At 42.9% G+C, this 23,227-nt stretch overlaps 1 protein-coding gene across 1 annotated transcript in view; it reads right to left on the bottom strand.

Moving 5' to 3' along the window:
• The window catches only part of LOC111141699 (phosphatidylinositol glycan anchor biosynthesis class U), an 89,633-nt gene that overhangs the window by 21,791 nt on the left and 44,615 nt on the right, over nt 1-23,227 (bottom strand). Inside the window, exons 7-9 of the mRNA XM_022494466.1 lie at nt 18,369-18,466; nt 5,113-5,267; nt 3,347-3,490 (exon numbers count right to left, since the gene is read on the bottom strand). Coding sequence (XP_022350174.1) covers nt 3,347-3,490; nt 5,113-5,267; nt 18,369-18,466 — 397 coding nt within the window. The remainder of the gene's footprint in view (nt 1-3,346; nt 3,491-5,112; nt 5,268-18,368; nt 18,467-23,227) is intronic.

The following is a 23,227-nucleotide window of genomic DNA, read 5'->3' as shown; positions in this document are numbered from 1 at the left end:
GAAAACAAATGAAGTCAGCTTCATTACTAGGCTCTAATGGCTGCTTGTCAGAGTCATCCAGCAGCCTCCCTCGCCACAGGCTTCTCTGACAACCGGACCCAGGGCAGGATGTGCCTCCTTGCTGACGCTCTTCTCCTCTGACAGTACTGTCAGTCTAGTCTCCAGACCCTTAGCTACGAAGAACTCCCTTCCAGAAAGAGAACTGATTGCTGCAGGCAGCTTTTCAGCCCTTAGGTGCCGGAAGATCTTGTTACCTTAAGCTAACAAAAATGGCCACCATTTCCTAAACCCTCACTCTGCCAAGTCCTGTCCCGGGAGCCCTTCGCTTGTGCCATCACGTGTGATCCCTATTGTGCATCTGCTACTCCTCGAAGTAGGCAGTACCATCACCCACACTTGGCAGACGAGGAAACGGAAGTTCCGCGAATAGGGGAGTTAGTAAGCAGTGGGGCTGTTTATCTCCAGAACTCCTTTTTTTTTTTTTTTAAGATTTTTATTTATTTATTTGACAGATAGAGATCACAGGTAGGCAGCGAGACAGGCAGAGAGAGAGAGAGGAGGAAGCAGGTTCCCTGCTGAGCAGAGAGCCCGATGTGGGGCTCGATCCCAGGACCCTGGGATCATGACCTGAGCCGAAGGCAGAGGCTTTAACCCACTGAGCCACCCAGGCGCCCCTATCTCCAGAGCTCTTAAGCATCACCAGTACTGTTCTCCTGAGTGCCTAGCCAATCACAGCTCTCGACAGGAAGGGTGGGGACAGAGCTCCATCTCCAATGTTCCTCCGAGAGCTGACCAAGTGCTAACAGGAAGCCAACAGAAGAGGCCAGATCTATACCCTCCTCAGCTGTACCTGAACAACCTGCATATGGCCTGCTTCTGCACAGTACCTGGGCATCCAGCTCATTAAGGTTTTCTTCAGAGATTAATGGTATTCTTGTCTTGCAGGTCAAAGGTCAGGGTGACTCAGTGGGTGTCAGTCTGAGATGTGGAGACAAACATGTACACACCCTAAACACTTGAGCAGTTTCACACAGCAAATGCCTCAGACTCAGCTTGGCGAAGTCTCACAGTCCGCTAGGCTCTAGAAGGGTCCATCTTCCTAAAGATAAGCCAAATCACTGGCTGTGGACTTTTTAGATAGCTGGTAAGAAAGAACTGCAACATTTCTATGAAAGGGCCTGTAAAAATACAGTGACAAGAAATACGGAGACCCAAACCTCCTGCAGGATTGTCTGGAGAGAGGCGGCCAGAAGGGGTCTGCTCCCCAAGGCTGGCACTGGAAGCAACTACCACAGGGGACTGGAGAGTTAGTGGAGCTTCTGATCCAGGCTCAGGAGGGCGACAACAGGGGAGGTCACTTCATACCTTCTGTCTGTCCCTACACCCTTGAAGCCCTGGCCAGGGGCGGGTTGGGGTGGGGGTCACATGCCAGTGGTCCGGTTGTCTACCCAGGAGCCACCTGTGGCTTTCACATGCAGACAATGAAACGGGCTACAGAGAGTGAGGAGAAGTGCTCCGGGCTCCTTGCTTCTCTCAGCCCAGTGGCTAGGCCTGACCAAAACAAAGGCAGGGACTGGGGACAACAGACGGCTGGCGAGCTTGGCTCGGCAAGGCTGCCAGAGTTCTGGAAACTGCAAGGCCAAGGAAGGTTTTCTGTCAGATGCCAGGCCAAGGCTATGTTACAGGAAGGAGGCATGAGCTCTGAGGTTTTATAGAATGGGAGCCATGTGCATTGGTACTCTGGCCAAGAAGACTGGCAGGAAGGTTAGAACAGAGAACTCAGGCTCTTGAACTCTAAACCAAATTCTCTTCCAGGTTCCCTGGACCAGGAGCCAAGGATGACTGCCCCAACTGAGATCAGATGTGAGGGGCTCTTCAGGCACCCAGGACCATCATCTGGACCATGTGTCAACGCCTGTTTTCCCTTCTCTGAAGCCAGGATAATAGAGCAATTTCCAGGGGCGCCTGGGTGGCTCGGTGGCTCGGTGGGTTAAAGCCTCTGCCTTCGGCTCGGGTCATGATCCCAGGGTCCTGGGATCAAGCCCCACGTCAGGCTCTCTGCTTAGCGGGGAGCCTGCATCCTCCTCTCTCTCTCTGTCTGCTTCTCTGCCTACTTGTGATCTCTGTCAAATAAATAAAAATCTTAAAAAAAAAAAAAAATAGAGCAATTTCCAGATGCTAAGTGATCTCTTCAGGAGTCTGGCATGGTGCAGGGGGATGAGTATAGAGTTTGGAGATAAACAAACGTAGGTCTGAATCCCAGCTCCACTACTTACTAGCAGTGTGACTCTGGGAAAATTGTTCCACTTCTCTGAATGTCCATTTCTCAACTATAAAATGGAAGTGATGATAATAAAATGATGCCTACTTCCAAGAAATGCTGGAAGGGTGAGGTATGAACACTTTTCAGAAAGCCTAAAAAGGGGGCGCCTGGGTGGCTTAGTCGCTTGGGCCACTGCCTTCAGCTCAGGTCGTGCTCCCAGGGTCCTGGGATGGAGCCCCGCATTGGGCTCCCTGCTCAGCGGAGAGCCTGCTTCTCTCTCTCCCTCTGCCTGCTGCTTTTGCACTTGTACTTGTACTCTTTATCTCTGTGTCAAATAAATAAAAACCTTCAAAAAAAAAAAAAAAAGCCTAAAAAGGGCTGGGCTGGAGCCAGGCTCAGTACATGTTAGCTTTCTTACACTACAGAAGAGAGCTCCACAGACAAGCCTTTTGAAGGACATTGATCAGAAGATTAAACAGAACTGCAGGTAATACATCCTGAGTCCCCACTGTCCCTGGGATACCGATGGAGGACACCCAACAAGATCCATGTTTTCCAAAGACACCTGCCAACACCAAACCCTTCCTCTTATCCAAAATAAGGAGTGGGCTCAGTAGCATGTGGGCTCAGAGTGAAGCCCGGGGAAACACCAGGGTGCTACGAGGCATCCTTCCTGCGGCCTGCACTTGTGTGTGGCTCTACTGCTGGCTATGGCTACGGGAACCAGGGCCCATTAAGGGCAGGGTTCCCTGGGCAGAGATGGCATAAACCTGACAGCAGATGTTCCCGGTTAGAAAGGCACTGGTAAGACTACCAATGGCTCGGGCGCCTGGGTGGCTCAGTGGGTTAAGCCACTGCCTTCGGCTCAGGTCATGATCTCAGGGTCCTGGGATCGAGTCCCGCATCGGGCTCTCTGCTCGACAGGGAGCCTGCTTCCCTCTCTCTCTCTCTCTCTCTGCCTGCCTCTCTGTCTACTTGTGATCTCTCTCTGGCAAAAAAAAAAAAAAAAAAAATTTTAAAAAAAAAAAAAAAAAAGACTACCAATGGCTCATGGACAAAGCAGCAGCAGGTCCGACCACTTACTTTAGCTTTATGGCTAAGGGGATGGTGTAGAAGAAGACGTTGATCTGGAACACACATACAAAGAAGAGGCTGAAGTGCTCAAACATCTCCGCAAAGAAGTACCAAAAAAGACCAATGTTTGGAGTGAGATCTGGAACAGAAAGTCTGGAATGAAGAAAACAAAGGGAGAGAAAAAAAGAGAGCCAAATTGTAAACGGTTTGCTTTGACCTGGTCTTCTCCTAAAGATTTTGGTCACCACTGGGCAGCCAAGGATGACTCTGTCCCCACTGAGATCAGGATGTGAGGGGCTCTTTAGGCACCCTGGATATAGGTAATTAATAAAAACAAGAGGCAGAGAAACATAAAATGATAACCCTTAACAAATATCAGCTGAACCAAACTCTGGTGTGCATCAAAGATCTGAAATGAGGCAGCATTCAGGCTAGAACTCAAAAGACCAGTCCTCCTTTTAGGGCCTAAAATACATATGTTTAAATTTAGGAGATATTCAGGACTGTAACAAAAGAGGAATGGGTTTTAAGCAAACAATCTCTATTTGGGGGCATTCCAGAGACTTCCCTACAGGAGCAAGCTCAAGACCCTGATGCTCCCCATTTTTGCTCTGCAGCCGCATGGCAGGAGCCAGAAACCGAGGGCCTGACACCGCAGTGACTTCTGGGGCCTTGCAGAAGCGTCAGCAGGTTCCAGCTAGGATCCCAGATCTCATTTGAGAAATAAGGGTTTCACTGGAAAACTTTTTGTCTAGTTATATCAGATAAAGACTGGATGCCATTCTGGCTCTTCTAAAAATTTACATGATATGTTTTATTTTAAAAAACAGAGCTGAAACTGAGGTTAATTCACAATTTTAAAAGGGCAACAAATGGAGCACAGAGAAGGGAGAAATATGCCCTGGCTCACGGTCAGAGTTCACTGACCCCAAGGCCTCCAGCCAAGGCAAGTCTTTGCCTCCTGCTGTGACTACATTTCCTTTTCTATAAAATGAAATAAAGAATACAGTCCAAAAAAAAAAGAACACCGTTTATGGGTCAGCAAAAAACCAGGGAAAGCTTTTTGCCAGCAATACAAATTCCTATCTAAGGAATAGCATGGAGAGCTAACAGTCATGCTCAGCCAGGATTTAACACAAATTAGCAGTCCAGAATCCCAAAGCAGAGTCTGCCACTCCATATCCCTTCCGCACCCTGACAGGTTTAACTGTCTAACACCTCACTGGGCTGTGAGTTCCCTGAGGTCTGGGCAGCGACCATCCTCTTCAGCATACCATACAGAGAGCACTGGGAAATGGCTGCAGAATTCATACTTCATTCTGATTTTCTCTACAAGTTTGGTATATGGGAGGTGGCTTTATTTTAAAACCGTTAAGAGACCCTCTTGCAGGAGAGGAATACATCCATTCCTGTTGGGGACTGAACCAAAACCTTCCAGGCAGAGGCTGGTCGTGGCTTCAGATGTGGCTAGAGAGTGATCTTTAATCTCACTAGATTGAAGGTGGTTCTCGAAGTGTGTTCCAGCATTAGCATCACCTGAAAACTAGTCAGAAATGTAAATTCTTGGTTCCTATCCCAAATTTACTTAATCAGAACCTCTAGAGTTTGGGCTCAGAAATCTGGAGTTAAGAAGCCCTGCAGGTGATTCCAGTGCACGCTGAAGTCCGAGGACCACTGTGTTGAGATGCTCCCTGTGGTTGCTCACCCTCTGACTCCAGCTGGAGCTGAGAAAAACAAACTAGCTTCTAGAGTTTTCTAATGAAGTCATTACTTACATGAAGCCGTAGACTGCAGGGATGAAATCCCAGGAGCTGAGAAGGAAGAAGGAGAGGCAAATGATTACCACTAGACTTCCCACGTACATCATGGCATATTCCCAAGAGAAGATCCAGAAGGCTTTGCTCTTCACTTTCACAGGTATGTACTGCCGCTAGGAGAGAAGGCAAAATGGTCTATTTAGGGATGTCAAGGGCAGAAGGAAAGTATCAGCTTAAACTTCAAGATCCCTTCTGCAAAGCACAGGACACAGAAAAATTGTGAAAATCAAAGGACTGAAAAGGGAGGTGCCTGGGTGGCTCAGTCATTAAGCATCTGCCTTCAGCTCAGGTCATGCTCCCAGGATTCTGGGGTCAAGCCATGCAACGGGCTCCTTGTTCAGCGGGAAGCCTGCTTCTCCCTCTCCCTCTCTCCCTGCTTGTATTCCCTCTCTCACTGTCTCTCTCTCTCTCTGTTAAACAAATAAATAAAAAAATCTTTAAAAAAAAAAAAAAGGACTGAAAAGGATTTACTTATGCTAGGTAAATACTAACCAAAAGAAAACTAGTCTAGTTATACTGTTACCAGATAAAACAAACTTTAATGTATAAAGAACTGCAAAAATAAAGATGTTCCATAGTGATAAAAGTTTCATCAGAAAGATGTAACAGCTCTAAACTTGTATGTACCTAATAACACATCTAAAAATAAATAAAACAAACATGGACAGGTCTTCAAAGGAAAAATAGACATAACCATCATCAGTAGGTAATTGGTAGATCAGAAAAAATCAGTAACCAAGTAGGAAATATGAATAGCACATTTTTAATAAATTTGTAACTTCCCTGAAAATGAGTCAGTAAAGAAAAAAAGAAAAAAAGTCTATATATCTACATAAAGAAAACGTGGCAAAATGGCAACTGGGTCATCTAAATAAAAGGAACTCATTATATTAGTTTTTAACTTTTCTAAAGCATGAAATAAAAGATTATGGAAAAACTAATTCAAGAAACAGAAAATTAGAATGGTCCTATAAACATTTAAGGAATTGAATTAGTAATGAAAAATTCTCCCATAAAGAAAAGAGCAGGCCCAGCCAGTTTTACAGGAAAGTTCTACCAACATTCAAGAAGCAGGTTATCCTAATCTTACATTAACTCTTTCACAGCAAATATCATAAGCTTTATACCAAAACCCTTTATCAACACAAATACAAAAATGCTAAATGAAATATTATCTAACACAATTCAGCAAAACATGATAAAGTTGGGTTATGACCAGGATTTATTCCAAAAACTCAGGGTTAATTCAACATAAGAAAAGCTATTAATATATGTAACACAAACTGGTTAAAAATAAGAAATCATATCACTGTCTAGATATATGCAACAACAACTTATGACAAAAATAACAAGCAATGAAAGAATTCAGTGAAGGAGCAGAGTACAAAATTAACATACAAATAACCTTTATCTGCACTAATAATAAACAATTAGAGGACACAATGATAAGGAAAACCACATTTACAATAACACCAAGGAAAAGAGAACTTAGAATTAAGCTTAACAGGAAATGTGTAAAACCGATTCGTGGAAAATTTTAAAACACTACTGAAAGACACTAAGGTGGACTTAAACAGATGGACAGATATTCCCTGTCCTTGTTTAGGATGACTTAATATTATAAAGAGGGCAGTTCTTCCAAATTTAGTTTATAAATTCAATGTAATAATGCAATACCAATAAAAATGTTGACAAGCTATTTATGGAATTATACAAGATTAAAGTTCATATAGAAATACAAACATGCAAGGAATGAAGTACTAATACACGTTATAACAGGGATGAACCTTGAAAACCTCATGCTAAGTGAAAGAAATCAGTAAAAAAGACCACATATTGTATGATTCCTTTTATATGAAATTTCCTATAAAGACAAAAAAAACAGAATATTGATTGCTTACGGCTAGAGGGGGAAGAGGCATTGGGGAAAAACAGAGTGACTGCTTAATGGGCATGAGGTTTCTTTTTGGGTGATAAAAATGTTCTAGAACTGATTGTGGTAATGGCTGCACAACTTTGTGACTATCCAGAAATCACTGAATTATATATTTAAAGTAGGTAAGTTGTATGCTATGTAAATTGTATCTTGATAAAAATAAAAGCTGTTAAAAGAAAAACACCATAGATAAGTAAAAAGACAAATGAGAAACTGGAAGAAAATATTTGCAGACAAAGGGTTATAATATATAAAGGATTCTTAAAAATTGAGGGAAAACAGACTTAAATCCAACAGAAAAATGAGAAAAAAAAAGAAGAGATAACCCACAAACATGATAAAATGTTCCAACTTATTCCTATTTAGAGAAATGCAAATTAAAACAACACTGAGATACCATTTCTCATAATCAGATGGCAAAAATTTTGTAATGTGACAACACATTCTATTAGCAATGCTGTGGAAAAATAGGCACTATCCCACATTATTGGTGGGAATAAAAAATTTGTACTACCCCTGTGGACGGAAATGTGAAAACACCTAAAAAAACCCTACATATATACTTACCTATGGATCAGTAATTCTACTTCTAGAAATCTACCTTGAAGACACCTTTCTGACAATATGAAAATACATACACACAGGGTTACTCATTAAAGCATTAATTGTAAAAAAATAATAAAAATAAAGCATTAACTGTGATTGTAAAATAGTAGAAACAATCTAAATTCCCAAAGGGAAAAAGCTGAACAAACTAAGGTATGTCCATACAATGGAGTATTACGCTGCTGTAAAAAAGAATGAAGATCTCTATGTATCAATCTGCAGTGACTTTCAGGAAATAAGAGCAAAAAAAGCAAAGCACAAAAGGGTATGTTTTCTAGAGTATGTTTTCTAGAGTCTCTATAGTATTCTAGCCTTCTTAAAAGAAGGAAATACACATATATACCTGATCATTTGTGCAAAAGAAACACAGGAAGGATAAACCAGAAACTAAAAACAGTTACTTAGGGTGACAGAGAAAGAAGGAAAAAGAAAAGAACAAGATAGCAGGGATGAAAATAGGGTGATATTTCTCTGAATATGTTTTTTGTGTAGTTGATTCTTAGAACTATAGCAATTTCTTAGTCCTTTCACATACCTCATAATAAAAAATTAAAACTAACCAAGGTGTAGGGGAAATACAAAATCATACAAACAGTAATACATGAGCTTAACTATATCACAAATTAGATAACTATGCTGAAGGACCACACAGGAGAAGAAAACAACTAACCCTAGTGAGTGACTTTGAGAAATAGTAACCTGACAGAACACTGTCATGCTAACGACAGAAAGGACCATATGTACTTGTTATAATCAAGTCAGGAGATATATCTCTGATATGGGTATTTCTCACAGCAATTCTATAACAACTTTGCATGTGTTCTAGAACTGAACATACTAGCAAATGAACTGCAAATAATGAAAGTTGGGCTTTTAAGCATTAGAGAAAGAAATTATACACAAGGAAAAGGAAGACACTAAAGTGAACCCTGTGGTGTTGGACAGAATCACACGTATCAGTATAAACAGATAGTGGTACAAAGAGACAGAGAGATAAAGAATTACAGACATGTTGGGGGGACAGTTAGTGTACATGCATGTATTTCATAGCTCTGTCTGCCAGAAGTATACCTATAAACCTTGGGTTTCTAAGTAGCATCCACCAATAAAAGGAACCAGGAGTCCCTGAAGAAGTAGTTGATTCCAAGGCTGGGGCAGGGAAAATACAAGATGAGCCTAGGATGTCTTGTGGTACCAGAAAGAAAGGAAGGAAAGGCTCAAAAAGACAAGGCTTGGGGCACCTGGGTGGCCCAGTGGGTTAAGCCTCTGCCTTTGGCTCAGGTCATGATCTCAGGGTCCTGGGATCGAGCCCCACATAGGGCTCTCTGCTCGGCAGGGAGCCTGCTTCCTCCTCTCTCTCTCTGCCTGCCTCTCTGCCTACTTGTGATCTCTGTCAAATGAATAAATAAAAATTAAAAAAAAAAAAAAAAGACGAGGCTTGTCAAAAGAACACAAGAGCTGATTTATTATTTTTTTTAAGATTTTATTAATTTATTTGACAGAGAGAGATCACAAGTAGGCAGAGAGGCAGGGAGAGAGAGAGAGGAGGAGGAAGCTCTCACCGAGCAGAGAGCCCAATGCGGAACTCGATCCCAGGACCCTGAGTTCACTACCTAAGCCGAAGGCAGAGGCTTAACCCACTGAGCTACCCAGGCACCCAACAAGAACTGATTTAAAGAAGCCCCTTTTTCTAAGTCAAAGCCAGAAAACTGTGAGCAATGGGCTAATATTAGTACTGGATTTTTTTGGGGGGGTCAAAGTCACACAACATACATTTAAGTATTTGGAAGTATGCAGTTCAGTTGCTTTAACGGTTGCCATGAAATAAGTTTGAGGTGGATGAGGGTTAGCTCCCGCTCTACACTCTGGCTGCAAAGAAAGCAAGTTCTAGACCAGACTCTGGTATACTTAACATTTATTAAACAAATATTCATCAGCAAGTAGGCACAAAGCACTTCACATAAATCATTCTAGAAGGTCCATTAAGTCCCAGCTCTCTCCCCTTTTAGCTGTTTCAGTTACCTACTGTAAAAAAGCTTCATTTGGGGTGCCAGTCTGGCTCAGCTGGAAGAACATGTGACTCTTGATCTGGGGGTTGTGAACCCCACGTTGGGTGTACAGCCCCTTGCTGGGTGTAGAGATGACTAAAATTAATAATAATAAACTTAAAAAAAAAAAGCTTCACTCAAGGCAGAAATGACAGTATGATAACATCCCAGAGGCGAGGATCTGTTGTCCTTGGAGTCACACCAGGCAACCAGAAATCCTCCCAAGGTTAGAGGATGGATTAGGAATGAAGCCTCGGGCACCATGTCCAAGGGAAGAAGTTATAGGCCTTCCTAGATTCTTATACCCCTTTCGTGCAAGTACAATAAGCATCTCTAAAATAGTTTAATCAGAGGCGCCAAAATAAAATCTTAAAAAAAAATAGTTCAATCAATTCCATTTCTTTTTTTAAAAAGATTTTATTTATTTCTTTGACATAGAGAGATCACAAGCAAGCAGAGGCAGGCAGAGAGAGAAGGGCAGGCTCCCTGCTGAGCAGAGAGCCCGATGCCGATGCGGGGCTCGATCCCAGGTCCCTGAGATCATGACCTGAGCCGGAGGAAGAGGCTTAACCCACTGAGCCACCCAGGCGCCCCTCAATTCCATTTCTTTTGAATACTTCAACTGCACCTACTTCTTTTTTTAAAGTTTATTTATATTTTGACAATTGACAATATACAGATACAGAACATTTCCAGCATCCCAAGAAGTTCTATTGACAATGCTGCTCTAAAACAGCAAAATTTCAAGAGAATATTGTATTTCTGGGGATGGAAAATGATTCCACAAAGGGGAGGCATCCACAGATAAAGTCAAAGAAGGCACTTAAGGTTCTGAGTTCCCTGTAGAGGGGATCATCCTCATCCTTTCTTCCTGAAAAATACTGCCATCTAGCATAGAGGGAAGGGAAGAAGAGAGGGAGGGAGGAAACCACAGCCCAGAGATGGAGGGGAAAAAAAAACCCTCAAAAGTGAAGATGTTCAGGGTGCCTGGGTGGCTCAGTCAGTTAAAGCCTCTGCCTTCGGCTCAGGTCATGATCTCAGGGTCCTGGGATCAAGCCCCGCATCAGGCTCTCTGCTCGGCAGGGAGCCTGCTTCCCCCTCTCTCTCTGCCTGCCTCTCTGCCTACTTGTAATCTCTGTCTGTCAAATAAATAAATAAAATCTTTAAAAATAAATAAATAAATTGGGCACCTGGGTGGCTCGGTGGGTTGGGCCGCTGCCTTCGGCTCGGGTCATGATCTCGGGGTCCTGGGATCGAGTCCCGCATCAGGCTCTCTGCTCTACAGGGAGCCTGCTTCCCTCTCTCTCTCTGCCTGCCTCTCTGTCTACTTGTGATCTCTCTCTGTCAAATAAATAATAAATAAAATCTTTAAAAAATAAATAAATAAATAAATAAAAATAAAAGTGAAAATGTTCTTTTGGTTTGTTTCCCCCTTCTTCCCTGCTAAATGGTATTTAAGAAGAAGGGAGGTGGGAAGTGAAAAAGACAGCCATGAAGAGCTAGCTGATCAGGTAGACTGTTAAAAGCCACTCTCTGAGGAGAGTCCTAAGCACAGACCCAGAAGACAAGGTTTCACTTTTCACAAATCCATTAGCAGCCCCCAAATTTTGGTTTGCTGCCATGTTCTCAGGGCTTTATTGGACCTAAAGTGTTACTGTCGATGCTTGAGTGGAAAACGATTTTTTTTCCCGGCAAATCTGTGATGGACAAATTAAATTTATAATTTTTACATTTCACATATTTTAGGCATTAAATTTTAGGTATAATTTTTGTTAAGACTTGGTCTATGGGTCAGGTTTGCTTTATGAGACAGAGAATATAATGTCATGTGGAATGTTTCCCGAATCTACTTATAAAACCTGGGTCTGATTAAAGATTAAGTAATCTTTCAGGACCACTCCCATTACACCAAGTGAGGCACGCCTGAAATGCTTAAAAAAGAAACTCAAGTGATCCTTCCTTTGATGGCTTGTTATTTATAAACCCTGGAGCCAAACTTAATCTAGAAGTCCACATTGCACATTTCCCAGTGAGTAGATAAGCATTCATTTTCCCCACCTCTTTTTCTCAATAGCAAATGCTGACTTAAAATGAAATGAGTAAGTTGAAGAGTTGGGAGAATGGTGCCTTAAACATTTGGATCAATTTTTTAAAATCGTTTCATTGTAAAATAAAATACAAAATACAGAAAACCACGTAAAACAAATACATAACCTAGTGAATGAGACAAACATCCATACCGTTACAACAAAGAACTATCCCGCCACTCTCCAACTCTCGCTCTGGTGCCCCGTCCCAAACATAGTCTCTTCCTTCCTCCAAAGTCACGACTGATCCTGGCTTGTAGAGTACTCACTTCCTTGCATTTCTTAATGGTTTTCTATCAAAATGTGCATCCCTTGTCTATTTTTTAAAAATTTAATACAACTTTTTAAGTCTCTCTCTCTTTTTTTAATTTATTTATTTGTCAGAAAGAGAGAGCACAAGCAGGCAGAGTGGCAGGCAGAGGCAGAGGGAGAAGCAGGCTCCCCGCTGAGCAAGGAGCCCAATGTGGGACTTGATCCCAGGACCCTGGGATCATGACCCGAGCCGAAGACAGCCACTTAACCGACGGAGCCACCCAGGTGTCCCAACTTTTAAGTCTCTTAATTTACAGGTCCTCCAACTCATTCCACTCATGCCCCTCTACAATTCATAGGTTGAAGAACCTGTATTTAACCTACATTTAACCTGTAGAACTTCCCACAGTCTGGTTTTTGCTAATTACATACTTTGTCTTCAGTATTTCTTGCAAATTGGCAGCTGGATCCTGAGGCATGATCAATTTCAGATTTTATCCCCTTGGCAAAACCCTGGTGGTGGTGAGTTCTTTTCTCGGGAGGCCTGATTTTTGTTTGTTTTTCATGATAGTAGCTATTAACACTCAATGCCTAGATCCACTGGTGTTGGAAAATGATGCTATCCTATCAATCTGTCTTCATTTGCAAGCTCCGAAATATATAGTAGCTCACCTACTATATGGTTGCCTAATGGTATAGGAAAAGACAGGATAAATGCTTAATTTTTTCCTTTTCATTTCAGTTTTCAGAAAGGTAATGAATTGGTTCTCTATCAATTCTCCTAATTTGACCAATTGCCAATTGACCTTTTTAATATCACTATGAATATCTGGATTTAAGTATAATTATGGATTTCAATCCACTGCACTTCTAATCCTAATGAAACTCAAACTGTCCATCTTTGATCAGCGGGAGCCTCTTCAAGCTGGATCCTGAGTTCTTTTGAGATGACCCCAGCAGCCTTTCACAGCTTCCTTATTATCTGGTCTTACAATGGTCTAGGATTATCCTGTACATTTCCTGCCCTAACACAGAATCAGCCATTTCTCTGAGAAACTCATTTCTTATAATGGGTAAAATGATATTGTAAGGTCACAATCTGAACCCCAAGGATACTCATTGATACTGGGTTGGTCATTGTTTCTAAACCTTTTAGAGGACATAAACACACACACACACACACACACACACATTCAAACACACACACACACACACACACACACACATATTCAAACTCCTAAAGGAGCCATGCAGGTAACAAACGAGTGAAGGGTAATAGAAATGAAGCATAGGGCCTATGCCTAACTGTGAAGAGGGCATACCTTTTCTAAAGGAGACAGATCTCCCAATTTTCTAAAAGAAGCCAGAAATATAAATTTTTAACATGAATTTTAAAAATGCTGACAACTAATTTAAATAATTAAACAGCATGGTCAAATAAAACACCTCTGTGGGCCAGATGGGGTCCATAGTCTGTATCCTCTCAACCTGAAAAATATAACCTGTAGTTATGTCCCAGAGGTTTTATGTTTGCTAATGTATAAAGAAATTTAGGGAAGTAAGAGAGTTCTCAGACTGCTTAAGAAAAGCCTAACTATAACAAGAAAGGGGAGAAATGTGTAATTATCTCCCTCCCCCAACTCTCTAAGGCACTAGGAAGAAAAGCACTATCTAGGGGTCCCTGGGTGGTGCAACTGGTTGAACATCCGACTCTTGGTTTCGGCTCAGGTTGTGATCTCATGGGTCGTGAGATCCAGCCTTGCATCGGGCTCTGTGCTCTATGCCTAGTCTGTTTCAGATTCTTTCTTCCTCTCCCCCTACCTCTCCTGTTCATGCTCTCTCTCAAATAAGTAATAAATCTTAAAAAAAAAAAAAAAAAAAGAAAAAAGAAAAGCATTTTCTATACAGAAACCATTTCTTTCTCAGATATGGTGAAAAGGCAAAAGGTCAGTTAGCAGGAAAAAAAATTCAAAACTCTTAAGGAGGTTGAAACCTAACCAAAGTTTTTATACCTAAGTTCTTGGACTAAAAGGAGGAGACCCAAGAGATGTATTTTACATGATAGGTATATTAGAGGCAACAAAGCTGGTGGAAAAGTTCATTGCAATTGCATGGTCATGCACGCACACTCATTGTCATTTGTTCTAAAGAGAAAGGAAGCTAACAGCACTGCCACCTTTGCCTTGGCCCCTCCTCGAAGCAGCAGAGACAACAGGATGTTGCTGGGGAAAGAGAGTAAGATGTGAAAATTCCAGATAAGGTCCCAAAGAAGGCTTGGGGAAGGACACAGTTATCAAGAAAGAGCTGGTTGGGGGGCACCCAGGTGGCTCAGCCAGTTGGGCGTCTGGTTCTTGGTTCCGGCTCAGGTTGTGATCTCAGGATCATGGGATGGGGTTCTGCATTCGGCTCAGCTCACAGCGTGGAGTCTACTTGGGATTCTCTCTCTCCCTTGGCCCCTCTCTTCCCACCTCCTTACCTCCTCCTGCCTGTGCTCCAGTGCACACCCACACTCTGTCCCTCAGGTAAATAAACAAAACATTAAAAGAGAGAGGGAGAGAGAGAGAGAAAAGAAAGGAACCAAGAAAAAAAGAAAGAAGGAAGGAAAGAAAGAAAAGAAAAGAAAAAAAGGAAAGAAAGGAAAAGAAAGGACGGAAGAGAAAAGAAAAGAAGTCCTGGTTGGGTCTGGCTCCTTTGGTGCAAGTTAATATCATGTGACCTGCTGCTCCAGGCTCCAGAAAGTATAGAAATCTACAGGACTTCTGACACAGTTCAGACAAAAGAAGGTCAGATTGGGTTAAAGCACAAACCATAAGAACACTCACGAGGTATTTCCTCCTGGTTTCTATTACTTTCTTTCAAACAAAGTAAGAAACTCAAGCCATTGAAGGGGGGGGGCCAAGACTTAGGAATCCCAAGCAAAAGGAAGGAAGGAACGAGAAACTTCCCGACTGCACCTCAGCCTCCCTCTGCCAGCCCCATAGCTTCAGCCTGGAGGTCCTATGCATTTGGCATATCCTTCACTGTAGCCTCTAGGTGATGTGCCCTAAAGTGACTCTCTATTTTATTCTGAATGCTATCAAATCATAACAGTTTAGCTTCTCTCCATTTTGAAACTGGGCCATAAGCCAAGGTCAGAAATAAAGTTGGGGGTAGGGGATGAGATGAGCTTAAACTACCATTCTCATAAGTGACCCACCAGGGATCCGGATGTAGCATCCCCTGCCTTTGACCCTGAAGCCTTCCTGGGTCTCTTCCTGGGAAGAGAAAAACAACTTTGCCTCTGGCACTGATCAGACATTAGCTTGTCTGCAACCTGCCTTCTGTACCCTCTAGAGATTTCCACCAGAAGAATGGAGGTAGGTTTATAGTATCAAAGGAAGAAGTACAAACTAGTTTTTATAGTTCCTTTGACTCTAGAAAATGAATTATTTTCTTTCCCTCCCTCATCACCCCACATACCCTCAGACTGATGACCAGTATGTTTTACTACTTGACGTGTTAACCCTCTGCAGTAACTAGTATTATATTATCCCCATTCTGAGGCACAGAGAAGGGACTGAATAAGGTGACTGACTCAATTCCATGACTCAGCTGTACTGACTATTGATGTCAGGAGGAAATATGAGTTTTAAGCAAAAATGATTTTACAAAAGGCAATATTTAGAAATTGGCTTAACAAACCATTTTAAGGGGCACCTGGGTGGCTCAGTCGTTAAGTGTCTGCCTTCGGCTCAGGTCATGATCCCAGGGTCCTGGGATCGAGCCCTGCATCGGGCTCCCTGATTGTCAGGAAGCCTGCTTCTCCCTCTCCTACTCCCCCTACTTGTGTTCCCTCTTTTGTTGTCTCTCTGTCTGTGTCAAATAAATAAATAAAATCTTAAAAAAAATTTTTTTTAAATTTTTAGTCAGTTCATGCATACAAATAAATATAATTTTAATAGTATTTATTTGATAAATAGTGGCACAAAAATTCTGGTTATATGCATTCCTCTTAGGGCTCAGACTTTGTAAAGAATGAATTGTAAATATGAATAAAGGAAATGCAAACAGCATATTGTTATGTGGAAAAATTCTTGGATTCAACAGAATCAAGAAAGAGAACAGAGCAAAACTTCACAGTGCAATGATAAATCTAGTAGACTAGCAATCATAAGTCAAATTTGAAAAGCCAGTGCTGGCAACCTGAGAGGAAATGGTTCACTGCATTTCATTTCATTTTTTTTAAGATTTTATTTTTAAGTAATCTCTACACCCAACATGGGGCTTGAACTTACAACCCAGAGATCAAGAGTCACACCCTACCGACTGTACCAGGCAGGCGCCCCTGATTCACTGCACTCTAGACGCTGATGGTGGCACTACAGATTGGCTCAGGCTTTCTGGCGAACATTCCAATCTTATGTAATAAGGACTATGAAACTTCTCACACTTTTGGGTCCAATGAGTCAGCTAGAGGATACACCTTAAGGAAATAACTTAAAGAAAACCAAATTACCATACTATTAATACCAGTGACAACCAGGGCACATCTCAAATTCCCAAACCAGGACAAAGAACAAGCTAATCATGTATCACTGTGTACATCAACACAAAAACATATTATATGTCACTTAAAATGACAAGTAGATAGCCTATTTCAATAAATGAAGGTATATACTCAGTTTTAGCAACCGTGTTTGTAATTAAGAACAAAGGCTCTGCCCTGCTCTCTCTCTGCCTGCCTCTCTGCCTACTTGTGATCTCTGTCTCTGTCAAATAAATAAATAAAATCTTCAGGAAAAAAAAGGGGGCACCTGGGTGGCTCAATGGGTTAAAGCCTCTGCCTTCGGCTCAGGTCATGATCCCAGGGTCCTGGTATAGGACTCCCTGCTCAGCAGGGAGCCTACTTCCTCCTCTCTCTCTGCGGGCCTCTCTGCCTACTTGTGATCTCTGTCTGTCAAATAAATAAATAAAATCTTAAAAAAAAAAAAGAACAAAGGCTCTGAAATCAGACATTTCTTGGTTTGAATCACGGCACTGGCCCCTGTATACTTTCACGAAATGTTTCTCTTTTAAGAATGAACTTGGGGGGCACCTGGGTGGCTCAGTGGGTTAAAGCCTCTGCCTTCGGCTTGGGTCATGATCCCAAGGTCGTGGGATCCAGCCCCGCATCGGGCTCTCTGCTCAGCGGGGAGCCTGCTTCCCCCTCTCTCTCCTCTCTCTCTGTCTGCCTCTCTGTCTACTTGTGATCTCTCTCTCTCTCTCAAATAGATAAATAAAATCTTAAAAAAAAAAAAAGTTAAAAAAAAAAAAAAAGAATGAACTTGGACCACACAGGACCTGCAAGTGGTCACTTGCTCTTGAGGAGACGCGTGTGTTCTCAGTGGTTTGGATAAGAGAGACCGATGGCAGGCTCTTGCATCGGGCTGTCCGAGTTCATATCTCAGCACTGTCACTTGCCAGCCATGTCACCTTAGGCAAGTGACTACATTGCCCAACACTTCAGTTGCAATTCATGCGTCTAATATGGCTAATATTAGATGAACGCAGACCTAATAATATGACCTGCCCCGTAAAGTTCTTATGAGGCTGAAATGAAATGATGCCTGCAGAGTGCTCAGTACAGTACCAGACACAGTGGGTTCTCAGTAAACGTCAGCAACCTGTATTCTTTAATTACTATGTACTGATCACCCACCATGGTCTTATTAGCACTGCATGAGGGACACCCACTACATTTAATCCCTAGAAAAACCTTACAAGGTGAGTGTTGTTATACAGAAGTTTAAAACAAACAAATAAACAAACAAAAAGATCTCATGAGGGTTGCTGGGGGGTGGGGGGTGAGGGATGGAGTGGCTGGGTGATGGACATTGGGGAGGGCATGGGCTATGGTGAGCACCATGAATTGTGTAAGACTGATGATTCGTGGACATGTCCCCCTGGGGCAAATAATACCTTTTATGTTAATTAAAAAAAAATGAGCTCAGAGAGGGGTCTATAAATATTAGAGGAGAGAAGGAGAATGCAAGATGGTTGGTAGATCCCAACTACAAACATGTAAAATGAAATACGCTCAGACCTTGGCAATGATATGCATAATTGGAACTTAATGGTCACGAGGCCTGTTTTGTTTCAAGTTAGTCAAGTATCTTTGTTCATGTTTTCAAGTAGAAGCAAGTAAATGTGAGATAGGGACGCAGTCCCACTGCTTTAACTGAGCCATGCCCTTCCTTCCCGCAGGCAGTGACCAGGGGAGGTATTAAATGTCAGCTGAGTGCTGACTTCTGACCAGCAAATGCTTACCTGGAGGAGATAGAGGAGTCCTGGAACGAACAAGGTGAGTGGGTATAGAGACTGGTATGTTGCTAATGCAAGAAAAATAGCACTGAGGAAGGCACTACCTGTAAAAAGAAATAGATATAGGCAATAATTCAGCCTTAGCAATCAGGATTAGACTTGGCAAGTCCCCCAAACGAGAAACTTTCCGTAACTGGTCAAATAAGTTCTTGTCATGTGTCTCCTTGTGTACAAGACACTATGCAAACTCACACATTGAGAGCTTCTCTGTTTGATTTCCCATGAAAGGAATCTGAGGAAGTCAAAACTATTCACCTTTAGCAACCTAAGACACCTCAATTATGTTTCCTTTAAATTTTCAGGCCAAGAAAGATTTCACAAAACTTTGGCCTAGGAGCACCTGGGTGGCTCAGTGGGTTAAAGCCTCTGCCTTCGGCTCAGGTCATGATCCCAGGGTCCTGGGATCGAGCCCCGCATTGGGGGTCTCTGCTCGGCGGGGAGCCTACTCCTCCCACCCCACCCCACCTGCCTCTCTGCCTACTTGTGATCTCTGTCTGTCAAATAAGTAAATAAAATCTTTAAAAGAAAAAACAAAAAAACTTTGGCCTAAAGATGAATAAAGGGATCAAGTCTATTAACAGCTATGTCCTGTCTAACTTACCAATGAAGACCATAATTACTGTTTAAGAGATTCAGAGCTAAGAAACCCATCCCTATTTTATAATACCCTTTCCTTATGTAATAGCTTCAGAGCATGTGTTTATTATTATTTTTTTTAATTTTATTTTCTATAAACATATAATATATTTTTATCCCCAGGGGTACAGGTCTGTGAATCGCCAGGTTTACACACTTCACAGCACTCACCACATCACATACTCTCCCCAATGTCCATAGTAAATACTTTTTAAAAAAGACTAAGAGACTAGGCCCAAAGTTCACAGTGATTTTCTCTAGGTGGTTGAGTTACAGATTTTTTAAAAAAATTTTTGCTTCTCTATGTTTTCTAAACTTTCTATAATGCACGTTTTGTTTCCATCATAAGAAAAAACGGATTTCCTTTTTTCTAAAGGCTCATATATTGGGGTGCCTGGGTGGCTCAGTTGGTTAAGCGTCTGACTTAGGTCATAATCCCAGGGTCCTAGGATTAAGCCCCACATGGGTCTCCCTGCTCAGTGGGAGCCTGGTTCTCCCTCTCCTGGGGAAGCTCCCCCAGCTTGTGCTCTCTCTGTCAAATAAATAAATAAAATCTTTTTCAAAAGGCTTATTTACTTTAGAGAGAGACTGAGAGAGCGCACGTGCATGCCTGCACAAGTCGGGGTGGGAAAACAGGGAAAGGGGTAGAGGGAGAGAGAGACTCTTAAGCGGACTCCCCACTGAGCTTGGAGCCTGGGCGACACCAGGCTTGATCTCATGATACCGAGACCACAACCTAAGCAGAAACCAAGAGTCAGGTGCTCAACCGACTAAGCCACCCAAGCAGGCCAAAATGGATTTCTTTTCTAAAAAACTAAATAACTATTCTCTTTCAGATGGTTTTAGACCACACAGGACCCTAAAACCAAGGCTAGAGAACCCAAATTTGCAACAGAGGTTTCAAAGTGGCCCAGAAATCAAGAGGGTGTGATTGATGGTCCAAGGCTGGTCTCTTGCAATGATTATGTTTCATAAAATGACAGGACTCATGGTCACTCCCATTAGTGTGGGGTTAACTGTTCACTGGGAATAACAGATAGCCTCTCAATGGTATTTCATTAAAGGAGGGACTAGTCACTCCACTCAGCCTGAAGGGTTTGACCCTCTCCCAACTCAGCTACAGAAACAAATAGAAGGAAATGATCCCCTGGGATTTTTGCTGACCAAAGTAGTCTTTGCCCTTGAAACACCTGAGAGTCACCTTGGAAGAGGAGGGTTACAAATGTGACTACTTTATAGGAGACTGAGTGGAGAGAAAAGAACTTTGAGGATTCTACCCCTCAAACCACGGGAACTCAGCAGCCACCCACTGAGAACAATTCCTGGTTGAAGGAAAAGGGAAGGCTGGCAGGAAAAGGAGCAAAAGCTGGAAGTAAAAGACCAGGGACAGAATTCTATGGGGTGGGCTGTTTCGCCATGTTTATCAGTGCCAGGCATGATTCCCTGTATGCAGAGTCCCCGTAAACACACGTGAACGGGGGGCACGATCACACCCAGCCAAGCAGGCCCACCAGCGGAGGCCCCCACATCCCTGTGGAGCTGCAGATGCCTAGAACCAGGACCAGGTCAATTCTGAGCCAGGGAGATGGAAGTGGTGGGGAAGGTACTGTTCTGGAGTTTAACAGCTATGGTGGGTTCAGGGTTCCCTGATTTGGCCAAAAATCTGAATGATATTTTGTAGGAAACCCAGCTAAGGGAGGGAACTTTTCAATTTAGCATGACTTTCTGCAGAGACTGGGATGGGAGAGAGAAGAGGCCCTTTAGCAGAGGAGGGAGGCTAACGGTCCAACTCCATCCATTCTTACAAATGTACGGAAAACAAACACGTGACTTTCACCCCTCTCTCTCCCGGGAGACACCAGGGAGCCAAAAAAACACAGCCACCTTAATTGCCTCAGATCAGTAATTATTGTCTGGAGCAGCTGACTATCTATAAGGCCCAAGAGAGAAGAAACGGCTCATAGCATCATAGAACGGACTTGTGAGTTTCAGAACAACTCCTCCCAAGGTCGGGAAGAAACAGTCTTCCTTCTTTAGATGAAATCATCTGGAAGGAAAAACCTGTTCCTTCTGCCATTCTCTACTGTAAGTGGCATCAACGTTGCCCTGGCCCCCACACTCCCTCCAGCAGTCATCACAGCCTGCTGATGGACCTCTGGAACACCCACCGAGGCAGTCCCTGCTCTCATCTCCTGTTGCTTCTTTCCTCAGTGCTCTCCCCATCTCCTCTCATCTAGTCCTCCAGAGAAGTACCAGAAGGATCCTTCTAAAACATAGATTACATTGTGACAAACCCCTCTTTAAATGCTTCTGATGCTTCCATTTCATCTAGTGGATTAAGTCCAAATTCTGGCCGCAAACAAGGCTTCGGTCTCTGGGTGTTAATTCTCCAGCTTCGCCTCTCACTGCTCTCCTACACTCATCCCATCCTCCAGCTACTCTGGCCCTTTCCCTAGCTTCTGAAAACACCATGCCCTTTCATTCCTGTGTCTGTTTCATTCTGTTCTCAGCCTATTCCTTCTGCCCAAGTTGTCCTTCCTTGCCCCTCTGATGGAGACCCATCCTCCAGTGGCCAATTGAATTGTCACTTCCCCTATGAAGCCTAGGCAGAGAGGATAACAATAGTGACTATAGCTAATGGTGGTCACTTATAGGATAGGCCAGGTGCCTATCCTCTACATCCAGAACAATGCTGGACTAAAAAAAAAAAAAAAAAAAAAAGCCCTCAGTAAATGTCACAAGCACCTTGTGAAAGCTCTATTTTTCTACCCATTTTTATTCTACCCATTTTACAGGTAAAGAAACCAAGGTACAGAAACAGAAGGTTAAATAATGTATCGTCTTAAGTAATGGAATCACTCATGATTCCAGTGCCCATTCTCTTACTTTATTCAATACCCTCATTCAATGCTGAGATTGTCTCATAATAATTTGCTAATGGTGCTCTCTCTCCCCATCTGTTTGTAACTTTCTCCAGGGCAATAAATCTCTCTTCACTCTAAACCTCCAGCACCTAGCACAGTGCCTGGCAAACCTGATGAATGAATGAGTATCATTCACTGATACATATGAATAAATCCCTTTGACAAATCCTGGCACGTTAAAGAAAACCGGTGTTTCTTTTTTACTGAGATATAACTGACATATAATATCGTATTAGTTTCAGGTGCACAGCATAATGATTTGATACTTGTGTATATTGCTAAATGAGCACCACCATCAGTCTAGTTGAAACCAAATTCTTGAGGAAGGAAAACTTAGCAAGTGTTAAAACACAGGTAATGGGGGCACTTGGGTGGCTCAATGGGTTAAAGCCTCAGCCTTCGGCTCAGGTCATGATCCCAGGGTCCCGGGATCGAGCCCCGCATCGGGCTCTCTGCTCAGCAGAGAGCCTGTTTCCTCCCCTCTCTCTCTGCCTACCTGTCTGCCTACTTGTGATCTCTGTCAAATAAATAAGTAAAATCTTAAAAAAAACAAAAACAAAAAAAAAACCAGGTAATGAAACATGGGCAAAGCACAAAAGAAATCTGACTCTTGAACACAACTGAGCCTGCTGACTAGAAGCTGAGGACTTGTGGCAGGGGGCTGGGACCAGAGAAGGCTCTCTGTGGGGTAACCTACTGGAGGGCAGAGGCCTGCGGTCCAGCAGCAGAAATGCGGTTCTCCGACAGGCAGGAGCCTGGTTGTGGGATGCTGGGACCAGTGTGGATGGTGTGTGTGCACAAAGTGAGGGGGCGTATGGAGACGCACAAGAGACTCAGACAGGGCTCATATTGTTTTGAAAAAAGCTAGAAGGGTCAGGATGAATGGATTAGGAAGGCAAAGGGATGATGATACGTGCTTGCAGCAAGGTCAAGAAAGACAGAGAAAAGTAAAAGGCAGGGCACCTGCCTGGCTCAGTTGGTAGAGCAAGCGACCCTTAATCTCAGGGTCGTGAGTTCAAGCCCCATGCTGGGCGTGAAGCCTACTTAAAGAAAAAAAAATAAAAGAGGGAGAAAAGTAAAAGGTGACTTCAAATATTTTAGATAAACTGTGCAATGTGCAAACCTGTCTGGAGTGCCTGCTCTATGCCAAGCCTGTGCTGGGTGCCAGGAAGACTGGTAACTGAGATAGCTTCAGCCTCAGGGAACACCCAGTAACCAAGGGCAAAATATGGAGGGAGGTAAGGA

This window comes from Enhydra lutris, unplaced genomic scaffold, assembly GCF_002288905.1.
Source record: "Enhydra lutris kenyoni isolate GAN:26980312 unplaced genomic scaffold, ASM228890v2 scaffoldscaffold6, whole genome shotgun sequence".
NCBI classification, from domain to species: domain Eukaryota; kingdom Metazoa; phylum Chordata; class Mammalia; order Carnivora; family Mustelidae; genus Enhydra; species Enhydra lutris.
Note: the sequence above shows the minus strand (reverse complement) of the source record. Positions and strands in the feature narration are given on the sequence as shown.